This window comes from Nothoprocta perdicaria, unplaced genomic scaffold (assembly GCF_003342845.1).
Source record: "Nothoprocta perdicaria isolate Ctin4 unplaced genomic scaffold, notPer1 scaffold_310, whole genome shotgun sequence".
Lineage (NCBI taxonomy): Eukaryota > Metazoa > Chordata > Aves > Tinamiformes > Tinamidae > Nothoprocta > Nothoprocta perdicaria.
This window is the reverse complement of record NW_020455545.1, coordinates 555,175-568,676: the sequence shown is the minus strand read 5'-3', so window position 1 is coordinate 568,676 and position 13,502 is coordinate 555,175. Positions and strand designations below refer to the sequence as shown.

Here is a 13,502-nt window from a genome sequence, read left to right as displayed (position 1 = left end):
TCACGTTTCACACTGGAGAGAAGTCACCAACAGAATCTCCAGTGATCTGTGTTAAGATATTAATACTAAGGTACCTAAATTATTAAAAACAAGTGCCATCTACAAAGAACTGCAGGCGAAAGGTATGACACAAACAGATACATTGAAGTAAAATTCACCAGTCGCTTTCTTATTTCTCTTTAGGCCTGCTGTCAATATTTAATTGTTTCCTCCATCTGAATCAAATCTGGGAACAGCAGCTTTTCAGTTAATCCATTTTTCATTATTGAAAACAGCATGCCGTATCTTACTAACATGCCTGATTTTTGGTAAATGTTGACTGCTAAAATCCTAATGTTCCTTTAAATGAAGAAATCAATGTTTAGGAAGCTCACTTTCATTCTGCTTATTAAGTAGCTGTAAATTCACTGCTCTCTTACAACCTCCTCATTATGTCAATTAACGCTGCAAGTACAAGCAATGATCAAAAAATTACAAACAAGTTCTTCAGTCACTCACGGAGGGATTATCTGCACAGGGAAGGCAAAGCCTAGGAAAATAAGATATATATTTAATAGGTCCTTCTCCTCTAATTTTATTCCTTGAAGAACTAATCTATTTTCACATCCCTGGTACACACAAGCTCACAGAATAACGGAGGCTGGAAGGGGCATGGGGAGCTCTCTAGGGCACTCTCTTAACAACAAGGGCAATCCCGACCTCAGACCAGCTTGTGAAGGGCTGTGCCTCATGTGGGACATCTCTGAGGACAGAGCTCCCCCCGTCTCCTGTGCAAGTTGTCAGTGCTGTCCTCAGGGTAACAGAYTATCTCTCTGTGTTAAGTCAGACTCTCTCCTTTTCAATTTTTGCCTCCAGTCTCTCCTCCTCCCGCCTTACACTTCCATTATCAGCCTGGCTTTCCCTTCTTGCTTAGTCCATATAAAGACCCATTTCCAGTGTTTTCTACTGGATGTCTTAGCCCCTCTGAGCGGCCAAGCAGATCTATGAGAGCATTTTGTGCCCTGCTGCAGCACCCAGTCATGACACAAGTGCAAACTACCTTGTGGTTACAATCTGATAGAGCTGCCTTTTCCAAAAGAGCTTCCCAATCTCAACTTGGGCAGGATAGTTGGTATTTTGGTGGTTTGTTATTAATGTACAGACCCAAGATCCTTTTTCCTGCAAATAACAACAAGTGTCAAGAACAGCTTCCCCACAGATCTTGTCAAGGCAGAGAGAAAAATAAGGTGACTGCTTTTCCTGCGGGGAACAGGGTCAGCTGCTGCCTTGGCTAGACAGGGAGACCCATGGCAAATGGAGAGGCGCTCAGGAGGAATAGGATTTTTTTTTTTTTTTACCCAAAAAGCTCCTCTTTAGTTTACATGTAAAATTATTGAATTCCCTTCACGTGATTACATCATTCTAAATATATCAAGCAGTTATTTTAATAAGAAACAGTCAAGTGTAGTAATATTTCATATTTAGAAAGAAAATACCTTTAAATATTTAAAATATAACCTGCCTTTGTAATTAGTTTTATTACATTTCAGTTAGCCTTCAAAAACAGCAAGAGAACAATAACAGTGACAGATCTACAGTTCTCTTCAGTTTTATAAYGAACTAGAAGTCTGATTTTTTTTTAAACTACTTCAATGCATGACTCACACAGCCATTATGATCACCTTTTTCATCCTTTGATTCTCTTAATGTATTTTAAAATAAATCTAATGGTACAAAGACCTATAACTCAAAGTCTGTATTAATTTCATCTTTGATTCTCAAGCGTATTGCATATAACTTTATATTCAAGTGTTTTAAAATTCCCAAGAACACAATCAAAGAAAATTTTAATAACTTATGAGCTTAAGTCATTTAAACTAAGCCTGTCACAGAGAAGCTTCCAGCGACAACACCATAGCAGTGAATGAAGTTCTTGGTCTGCCTTGGTTCTGTACGTGCTGCAAGCTGCTAGAGCCAAACCTCTGCTTATGCTGCCAGGGCTAAAGGGTGGTGAGCTCTATTTCCATTTAAATTTCAGTTCAAATATGCCATACATCCCCCCCACTTCAGTTACTTCTCTTTTTCCTCCCTGAAAAATAGATTTCAGCAGGAGCTTCTGAAGATTATTTGGCTTCAGTAGCAGCTTTAACACATTCCCACAGCTCTTCCCCTTCCCTCCAACAGCCCAAGCAAACGCATGCCCGCTCCTATAGCGTGAGATGAGAGGCAATGGTGGCGAAGCTTGAAAAACTTCAGCAGAGACCAYGCAGGAGAAGGAGGCAGAGAGAGACAGAAGAGAGTTTTTCCACACACAGTTCAACATTCAGTTATAGCCAGTGTTTTCAGACAGTCCTTTTACTCAACATCAAATTCATATAAGAAGAATTTAACCACATCTTGTGCTAATGGGCTGTTTTTCACCTGTTTTCTCCCTAGATACCACTGTCTATGAATGTGTCAACATTTCTTGCCTACGATCAGCCCACGATAAGTTACTGTGGTGTACATCACGAACTGCTTGCTCACAAGCCCTATGACTCCAATTCCCAGGAAGAAACAGTGGAAACACACCTAGAAACTGATCTGGATCTGAGCACAATAACGACAGCAGCACGAATCAGTCAACACAGTCAGCAGCTGGCTTAATCATTTTCTTCTGTAGCAGAGGCTGCAACCAAATTCCATGTAACGTGATGGACAAAAGTGAGAAGACATAACAATACGGATTCCAAAACCACCGTTCAATTTAACAAGACCCATGAAGATGAAATGTTTCAAGTCTACGATTTGTAATTAGTTAAGTTGTGCAGTATTTTTTGACTTCAGAGTATGACCCTTAAAGTGAATCTTTTTTCAAAACTCATCCTACCTACCTGTATAAACTGTACAGATGTAATGTATTTTTCATATTGTAAAGTTTCAATTACCAAGAACAGCTGGTATGTACAGTACCATAATTTAATTACATCTTACTTTACAAATTTCAGTTTCTAAAATTTTAAATTAACAAAAGCTACTTCTTGTGTTATTCAGCTACTCTGTTTTGTAAGGACCATTTTGTTACTGCTTTTATGCCCAGAAAACTTTAATCTAAAAATGYGTGCTGTGCAGAATATGCACTGTTTTTACCATGGATAATGTGTAGAATTTTATCTACTTGCTCCAGAGACAATATATTAATTGAAATGAGGGTTTAACTATTCAGACACGTAAGAAGTTGCTAAAGCGCATAATCAAGTTTTGTTATAAAGGAAAATCAAAAAACATTTTAACAATTCTTTGCAGACTTGTCTGTTGCCTTGAAATACAACTTAACTTTTAAATCAGAAAAGCGTAATGCTAAGCATATATTTTAACAAAAGAGCTTACGTATGCAGCTATTAGCTGATACTGATAAAGTTTTGCAAAGTCTCACTGTTCTGCGAGGTAAGATGGACAGGTGACTTTAACAGGCAGCTGTTGCTACAAAACCCGCTCTGTAACTATAGCCTGTCAACTCAGGCATCTGTATTTCTATTTAAAGATTTCAACTTGTACATTCTAGAATTATTGATAGAAGTTACCTGGGAGAGCAGTCACAACAGAAACTCCTTGTTTTCTTCTAGTCTGAAAAACCATCCTTAAACTATGCAGTTGGAACGTGGCAAGCTGCGTGCAGGGGCCAGAAGCTGCTGCTACCGGGGAGAGCTGCTGCAGCTGCCAAAGGCRGCAGCGGGAACTTGCCCGCAGGGTTCAACCGGATATTCAAAGCAAGAAACCTCTGTTTTGCTGAAAAACATATAATAATCTGGATCAAACGGCAAAAGTTAATAGTCCTTTATCATTATGCTATACCAAGCTAAGAAAAAAAATACAAAAAATGTAATATTCAATCTTTAAGTTACTACACTGCTTATTTGTCTACCGTTTAATATCTGTACTGAKGCATTTTTATATCCCATTCTTTGATTTTAAACCTGCAAAAACCATTCAATACTGTACAAGAACCCCTTTTATAACACTCCCCTCATGTTGTAATCATAAAAGATTACAGAAATTAGGAACATATACCATGTTGACTGGGTGAAATATAAAAGGGAACACATGAGCCTTCCAAAATACAAGGGAAAAAGTTTCATATGGTGAAGCAACTTTTTTATAATAAAGAGAAATTATATAACCACAAATCTATTTTTCTGGATGTTTATCCCAGCATATTTTAGTGTGGCTTCCAAGCAGAAGATTGAAATTTAAAATTATAATTCAACTGTTTGTACTAAATATAAAGCAAATATGATGATGAAAAATACCTTCAAAATATTGTTAGCGAATGAATCTGCATTCCCTATCTTTTAAGTGGAACAAAGTGTCAAAACAGAATACATTGTATTGGTTATTTATTTACCATCTTAGATTTTGTAACATATTTTGCATAAATTATTTGCTATTCAAAACATTACTTGTCTTTTTAACATTCACACCTTAACCTTCACATTCCTCAGTTTCTTCTTTCTTTACTACATGGCTCTGTAATTTCCTACTACTTTTAGCAATACTGAAATTCTACTATGAAGAGTTTGAAAATACATTTTGCCAATTGTGAAGTGAAATCAAAAACGGAGGTGCCATTCTGAATCAAGTGATATTTGGACTGCAGGAAGAAGTTGACTGCTCTGTTTTCAATGTTGCTTGGAAGGTTTTACGTTTAGTCTTGCTGGTCATCATAGAAGGTCTACCTGCTAGGTTATAATCCCATTCTTCTATGAGATTATTTCAGTTTCTTGTAACACTGTCTTTCTTAGCTTTAATTTCACTCACTGCCCTCAAATAATTACTGTGCAGGAGTGTGGTCCTGACATTTATGCAATTACTCAAAAGGCATAAATGGTCAAGGGTTCCATGTACTTCTACGTTACAGAGGATCACATGAGGTGAATATCTTAAACACCTTAAAAAACTTAGACTCATCGATAGTCTTCTTCAGAAATGGGAGGGGGGAAAAATATATATATATATTATATATATATTATTATATATMTATATATATTTGCTTATGCCAACCGAAGGGAAACTGGTTTAGCTAAGCTGGTGAAAACAAGCACAGCTGTCTGTGCAGGCACAGAGATACCAAGAGGGAAAGGGTAGGAACCCAGGGCCAGGAAGCAGCAGCAATTTGGCCAGCCCCAGGGCCAGACTCCCTCAACCTCCGTGCCCACTCCAGGCATGTGGGCTATGCTAGGGCCCCAAGCAGCCCTAGGACACGCACCCACCTCACACCTTGGACGGCTTTAACGCTGGCTTCAAAACTCGCCCCTGGACACTGCTTTTTAATTTCAGTCTGACACGTKCTCTGGTTAACTAGACAGGTGGTTACAGGAAAACTGCATGACAGGTAGGTACCTTCCTCAAGAAGTCGCATTATAAAAGCTTAAAATAAAAAGTAAGGCTAACCCAAACAAGGACTTGTTCTTCAGAGGGGATTTTATTGCACATACGGCTGCCTTTCAACCTATTATTGCCAGCTTATACTGACTTGGAGTGCACAGAAATAGACTGTGGCCTAGTTATGTGAACAAAGCAAACACATACCTTCTAATTGAGCCCCAATGCTTTCAACTACAAATTAGCAAGAGGAAAGTGGGCTGAACCTATGGGCTCAAATATTTATTTACAGAAGGTCATTTTCATATATCATTTTACTCTGCAGTAAGATCCATAAAACTGAAATAGAGGTAACAACAGGATCAATCTCTGTCTTACAGTTAATTGATACCAACATACCCTGGGAAAACATTTTATTAAGAAAAAGCTGAGCAAATTCATTATGTTTGCAAAATGCAAACTGATGGAGAATGTAACCTCTATCAATAAAAAGCCCAGCCAATTACATACATGAATTCAAGTACAAGCAACAACTCACACCATCCATCACTGCATCGTACAGCAATTTATTGGGCTGAAACACTCATTAGGAAATTAAGCACAAGCTCTTGAGTGGAGGTCCTATCCAAAGAAGAAGATACAGAGCAAGATTAATGATAAATCTAACAAATTATTGCATGCGTCTCGAGAGAGCCTGAAATGTAACTATGTATTTGCATATTAAAAAACACGAGAATAATAGTTACACAAGAAAGTAAATGGCTGTTTGAACTAAAAGTGAACCAGCTTTGCAGTACATGAGAGTATACAAAGTATTTGCAGAAATCTGAGAGCTAGCACTGAGAAGAAACACATATATATTTAAAAGAGATACATCTCAGACATCAAACTTCTTCTGACAATACACAACAAAATGCARCAAATGCACCAGACTCAGAAGCTGYGTACCAGCTTGCTTTACTGTCAGCCACTCTGCCTCTCCCTTTCTCTCTCAAAGCACTTTGTCTCTTACAGTTCTTGCCAAATCTCAGGCTCAAAATGAGGTCAGAAATTCTGCTAAAAATAAATATTAAGAGTAAATAAATAAATCTGCAAGGGTAAAGCACTAACATGAAAAATAAAATTAAGACCCCAAAGCGAAGAGAACTGCCTTAGTAGCAGTGTAGCTGCTTGGAGATAGTAAATGTAAACAAATGATATGGCCATGTACAGCGTCAAATACAAACTACCATATTCAGTTCTCACATTTAGATGTCATCTGGTCTAACAGAAAAAGTTTTATTGAACAGGTGAATGTTCTAGAGTTTGCAGCAAGAAGTAGTGAAGTTGTTTTAATTGGTTTCTGAAAATAATTTTATTCGGAACAAAACAAACTCCTCCCMCTATGCAAAGAGAAGCGGAAGTCCCAGAATGGCTGAGGGGATGAGCTCGGAAGGCCCCGTTGCGAGCAGGGCAGCTGGAGGAGGTTGCCCAGGACCGTGTCCCACTGGGCTTGGAGCATCTCCGGGGAAGGGGGCTCAGCCATCAGCCTGTGACAGAGTTCACACCCCTCAAACCAGGTTCACGCTTAGGTCCAAGCAGAGTTGCCTGCAGTTCAGTTTGCACCCGCTGCCCCTCACCCTGGCCTGAGAAGCTCTGAGGACGGCTGCCTCTGTGGACCCTCCCTGCAGCATCTTCCCCCCCACTGCTAAGATCCCCAATGAGACTTCTCTTGCCCGGGTCTCCCCAGGGCCGAGGCGCAGGGCAGCACCACCTCCCTCGACCTGCTCGCTGCTTTTCCTAAGCTCCACACTTAGCTAGTGCCTCTCGCTACATGCCCCCTGGCTCTCACTCCTCTGCTGCCTTCCCTTGGAAGCCTTTGTTAGATGTCTGAGTTTTGCCATGGGGTTGCTTGTCCATCCATGCAGGTCTCCTGCCATGCACCTTGAGGTGCATTTTGGGGCAGGGAGGACATCATCCTTGAAAACTCATGCAAGCTTGTGTTCTCCTTTGCATTTGCTTTTATTCTTTGTTAAACAAATTATAAAGCGTAAACCTCAGCCTTAGAATTCACTCAAATGTAACTATGTCCAATATTTTCTTCCATCTGAAACACTCTTCTCTTTTTCCCTAACCCCACCTGTTTCTGGAGGCGGAATACTTTTCTCATYCAAGATCTAAGCTAATTTGATTTTCAACTGCTCTGACAAAAATCACTCATCAAAAATAGATTTGCATTTCCAGGTAGGTTCTGGTTTCATACATTAATGTAACTCAAAACATTAATTAATTAGTTACGCAGCCCTGCTATCCTCCTGAGAGTTCTAGGATCTTTCCACGGAAAAGGGATTGACCCATCTGGGAAATACAGTGATGCTAGTCCTGGGGCACAGTTTGAAGAGAAGCTGTGAATTTGATGCCTTCCTTTCATTCTCAACTGGAATACACTACTGTCAGTGCAGTATCCGTACGTGCTTCAGCAACGACCTCCGCAGTGCTGCATCGAACATGACATTCCCAGTTGTGTGTCTCCCAGTTTGCTCCCCAGCGGCGGCAGCACTGGCACGTCCCAGCAAGGCAGGCTCACGAGCCATGTGCTGGCTGCGAGTATTTGCATGGCTCTATTTGCCACGCACTGCCTGCCTTGCTCCAGGCGGGTCCTCAGCATCCTGGTTTGTGCCTGCGTGCCAGGTCCAGCTTAAATAACCTTTCAGGTGCTATCAGCCTGCTAGTAGCCTGTGTGCTTCCCCCAGGGAAGGGCCGCTGCGCCCACGCAAGATAAAGCGCGTCCTTCACATGCTGCCGAGGCAATCGCCACGCACGTTAGGAAAGGCAGGAAGCGTGTGCTCCACCAGAACACAAAAGGGCAATTCCCCCTACCTCTAGTTCCTATGCTTGCACTTACACCCATAATAACTGAAAAAAACAGGAGAGATTTTAGAGATGAGTGACTATTAAGCTCAAGCTATAGCATCTTTGCTTGCATCTCCTTTCAGATGCTGCAGAGTAGCCCAAGTTTGCCTCAGTTTTACTAAATCCAGTCTCTATGACCATTGCTGTCATGCATACTGATTTGTCTTGCTCCACAAGGCTAACATCATTCAATATCTTACTGATTTTAGCTAAATGTAATGCAATTTTGACAGATAAATTGTGACCAAATGATGAAGTTTAATAGGGTTTGTTTTGATACATTAGATACCACTGGCTTTTGGAGTTATAATGGCCCTTTCTCAGAAGACCGTTCTGTTTTTTTTTTTTTTTTTTTCCTCCAAAAAATAGAAATAGAAATAGAAAGTTTACTTTCTAAAAAAATTTCCTTTCACAAGAAACACTGCCTTTTCTCTTTGTTCTAGTGGAAATGAATGAGAGGGTATCGTAATAACATTTTTCATTTCCTTTTTTTGGTACATAAATACAGTTATCATGTCAATAGAAATGACAAGCTGATGCCTTTCAGGTAGTTTGATAACATCCATCCCACTWCCTGAAGCATAGATGTTATCCAAAACCCTGTAGATTTAATTACCAGATTTCCCCTRGGGATTTCTTAAAAGTCAAGGTTCCTCTCACCAGGAACCAACATATTTTCAGTTTCCACAAGTCCATCACCTTGGCAAATAAAAAAATAATACTGTTTCTCTCTAAATATTGCTACACACTTTCAACATAGAAATAACACACTTCAAACTAAATTAAGTTCTTTAAAGGACTCACAAAACTAAAATATTACCATTCACACTAACCTTTTATCCTATACCAGCTTGTCTGTATGATCTGTATTTAAAGTAAATGCTTACCAAATTCCTAAAAAATATTCTAGYATTGTAGTGAATTAATAGTGCTATTATAAAGTAACAAGGCCAAAATCTATTTTCCYGCTCTTCCTAATTATAGAAGCTGATTAATATTAATTGTAAAGTTTCAGCATAAATCTACATGAACAACAGAGTTCATGATTAATGTTATTTTAATGAACACCAAAGGAATTAACATTTTGCCACTAGAACYTTCCTGAGAATTTTTATGTAAGCTAAAGTGCAGTGTGTACARCTGTGAAAATCCCACACGGCACGGAGCTTATATTCTACTTCATCAACATCAATTTTGCATGTAAATAAATCATTCTTAAAACTGTCTCTTTAGATGGTTAACTACAATGCAGCCCTGCAGTGCGGCAGCAAACAAACCCACAAGTGGAATCCATTCAATTCAGCCAGTCTCGTTGCCTTAAGGACCTCATACATTCACAACMGTGGACACTGCCGAGCGTCACCAGGAGAGGCATGACACGACACGTGTAAGGGTAATAATTTACAAGTGAGCATTAATGTTATATTAGTGTAGAGTTTCCTTGGATCAACTTCACAGCCTCATTAATGTCATACAGCTAAAAAAGGATGCAAGTTATTGTAGTAAACATCAAAGGGTTTAAAAATGATCAGTCATAGTATTTTTTTTTCCGAGCTTTCAGAGATGACTTCCCACTTTGCATTCCATAAGAAATACATTTTTAGGGTGGATGCAACTCAGCAACAGTTCAACCTACAGTCTAATCATAAAATGATCGCACCAAGAAAACATATTTCAAAGTCAAATAACTTAGACTTTGCATATACTAATTCTCCGCTCCCTAGAGAACAAAAGCTCTTCAGCTGGAGGGATGGGAATGTTCATTAATAACAAATGATCTGTCACTTCAGCACTGTGTACCTCAGTAATTTCACTAGTTTTGTATAAGTGTGTCATGAGGCAGGGAAAGCCATTCACTGAAGCATTCATACTGAATATGTACTGTTGTCATTTGTTCTTTGAAAAGAAATAATGAAGTGATTTATTTTTCTACTAATGATGACACACCTTTCTTCTACATTATGCTGTTGGTAACTTGATTTTTTACCGCTGTAGAACCTTGTAACTAGACTTWACTGTGCAAACTATCTCGAATTTATTATCCAGAAGTCTTATTTTCAGGAAAGGCAAATATAAAGCTATTAATGGTATCTTTGACAAAAAAAAAAATTAAATATGCAAGTAAGATCCGGGAAGACTTTTTTCCTGTATACAGTTTCAGCACTGCTGAGCCGGTTCATATTTCTTCTCCTTACACTTCCTCAATGCACCTCCTTATCTGAGCTCTCACTGTCACAGTGGAGAACATAAGAAAGAAAAAACATTCAGGCTGAGATATTGAAAAAAAAAAAAAGGTTAAGTATTAAATGCCTTTCAGCTATCCATTTCAGAGCTGAACAGGTTTGCTACCTACTGAGCACATTACAGTTTGTCTGACTCAAGTGGCTTTTACTTCATCACTGGATCTTTCAAATATAAACTCAAATATGCTATATCATGCTAATAAAAATCAAGCTTTTTCTTTCTACCACTACTCAGGGTGTTCTTTGCACTCTAAAGCCTTAATACACATGAATAATAGATCTCAGAATAAACTGTTCCTCATCCACTTTCATCAAGTGATGGCAACACAAATTTTAAAAATGAGACTGAAAGGGGTGAACTAGATGTCCTTTTCATCTCAAAACAAAATCARCTTTCCTATTATAGATGCTTCTCCAAACACTTGCAGTCTTGCGGGTGGAGTCTAATCTGCATCACGTGCAACCATTCTTGTTATTACAGTATCTTCCCTTATGCCTGACCTAACTGTTCCTAACTCTGATTTAGCACAAGGCAGAGGGGGACGTGGGCACTTCTGCTTGAGCCTCGGCTTGAACCCAAGCAACTCTTGTTTCCTCTGAGGGGCACAGGCTGCCCAGAGGAGTCCCCATCCTTGGAGATGCTCCAACAGCAGCRGGACACGGTCCTGGGCCACCTCCTCTAGCTGCCCTGCTCTGAACAGAGAGGTTGGCCTGGGCAGATGCCAGAGGTGCTTTCCTGCTCCTACTGCATCCTGTGAACTAGCTCATAAACCTGGCACCTGCATGAGATTTCTGAATTTACTGAACATTTCTGACTTCCTCGTGGTTCTGTGACAGCTGACACAGACTCTCACAGAAGGCAACTGGATTCCAGAGAGGCTTAAAGATCTGCCTCTGTTCTGCACYTCTGAAACAACACCGTGGTTTAAATTTAAAATGACAACTTCATGTGTATTGTTTCCAGCCTCACAAAATATCTAGTGTTGCATCTCTTCTCTCCCAGGAGAGGAGCTTGTGCCTTGTTCCTTCTTTCCTTCCCTGCCGACGTGCATTTTGCCTCCTGACTTGGGAAGTTCTGCTTTTTCCTTTAGCAAGAGAAACATCCACTGAAATGAAGTACTGACCTCAGTGCACTTGCGCAACGAAATTACATTCAAAGATTCCTTCATGTCATAGGCAAAGATCTTACTAAAAAGACAGCATTATTCACACAGAAAGAACAAATTAATTCGTGCTTCCAGAAATAGGCATTAATGACGTACTCTAAGACTGCGTCTGAATTATTCTATGACAAAATWCACAGAAAATGATATACAAAAGCATTCCTAAAGCCACAATAGTTACTGGACTACAACATTCACCTCATAAGCTTACACTTCAAGAGATTTAGTTGCATGGAAAATTTCCGAGGCTCATGGTCATAAAGGTAACAATTTAAAATAACTGGAAAATAATCTAAATAATTGAGTAATATAATATTACAAAAGGAATATTTTAAACACRTATATAGAATCAAAAGGTCAACTAAGTTGAAATCTTATGACTTTCTCCTCAAAGTTTCAAAGTTGTCCAACGGACAGGACTTGTGAGATAAATAAATAAACCAGCAATTAAGAATGAAGATGAAAAGTTTCTCAAAAACAACTCTTGAGATGGTTACAATTACTTATCGTGAGAAAACAATAATCTCAGATCAAGTTGTCCAAAAATGATGAGCATTTCTCTGAAGAATATTTTCTTCTCTGACCCAAGCTTTGCCAAATATTTCCAACCAGAAAAAAAAAAAATCTATTTAGCAGAAGGGGTAGAGGTATAAGCAAAATGGTGAAAAATGGTAAGGAGAGAAAGTAGTAAGCAGCAAGACAGAGGCAGCTGTAAAAGGGCCAGATGGAAGAGCAATAGATAGGTCTGGATCACAGCAAGAATGAAAAAAAACAAACAAACAGAGTTATCATTTCTTCAGCAGTCCTCAAGTTCATATTTGAGATGCACAAGCCCTTCTACATTTTTTTTCCAAAGAAATGAAGAGCTTATGTTCACTCCTAATAAAAGCTTGACTCAAATTCCAAAACATTTTAAATAAGATAGGGAAGAAAAACAAACACAGTAAAACTAACCTTGTGAAGAGTTTTGAAAAACTCCTTTCAACATCTTATTAGGAAACGTCATCAACTGACAAGTAGAAGTAAAAATGCAATTCTAACCTAAAAGGTAAGGAACAGATGACTGCAGTGTGAAAAGCAAAGGTTAGCTGTGACACTCTGGCATTCCTGATGTTATCAGGTGCCTCCATAGCCAACTTTGTGTACCTTTTGATCAAAGCCCCAGGATAAACCTTGATAAATATTGGAGGTCTGCAGATAACGCAGAACTACTCAGCTTCCTCACRGCTCAAAGCAACTCTGATGAACTGCAGGGACTTAAGGAAGCAGCGTCACTGGCCCTCACTGGGGCAGATCAAGCTAAGTAAGCGCACGGGAAGCATGAACGCCAAGGCCAAGGCACCAAGCGAGCTGCCGCCTCGCGCTGGCGGGAGGCGGCCCAGGCGCGGGCTGCGGGGACGGGGCAGCGAGCGGGCCGAGATGCCGCGGGCCGCCCCCATCGCCGGGGCAGTGCCAGCCGCAGAGCTGCTGCCRAGGGACACAGTGCACATGAAGACACGACCATCAGAGAAACGCAGCGTTTCAGCTCCAACTCCTCCTGCTGCTTGGACACCTCAGAGCAGATGCCTTACTGTGCTTCTGACAAAACAAGCTTCGACTTTGCAGCAATAACACTCTAAACAGAAGCAGTAAAAATACATATATTTGTATCCAAATACACACACACAATTTTCACCTTTTTGAGCAGCACACAGACAGGAAAAAAAAAAACCCCGTGGTACTCAGCTTTCAAAATTCATATAAAAATAGTAGCTTTGCAATCAGGTATACTTGATTCAAGGATGACAAGTCAGATTTTGTGGGTTGCAGAACCTTATAAATCTTTTTTGATTTCTCCTGGAGTAGAGGGAAGACGGGAACTGTT

General features: G+C 39.8%; 2 protein-coding genes across 3 annotated transcripts in view; one reads left to right on the top strand and one right to left on the bottom strand.

Moving 5' to 3' along the window:
• Nucleotides 1–3,923, top strand: part of LRRTM3 (leucine rich repeat transmembrane neuronal 3) — a 77,133-nt gene extending 73,210 nt beyond the window's left edge. For both annotated transcript variants that reach the window (XM_026042682.1, XM_026042681.1), the window contains one exon: nucleotides 2,416–3,923. In XM_026042682.1, coding sequence (XP_025898467.1) covers nucleotides 2,416–2,625 — 210 coding nt within the window. In that variant the 3' untranslated portion in view covers nucleotides 2,626–3,923. The remainder of the gene's footprint in view (nucleotides 1–2,415) is intronic.
• Nucleotides 1–13,502, bottom strand: part of CTNNA3 (catenin alpha 3) — a 314,978-nt gene that overhangs the window by 199,382 nt on the left and 102,094 nt on the right. The window lies entirely within an intron of this gene.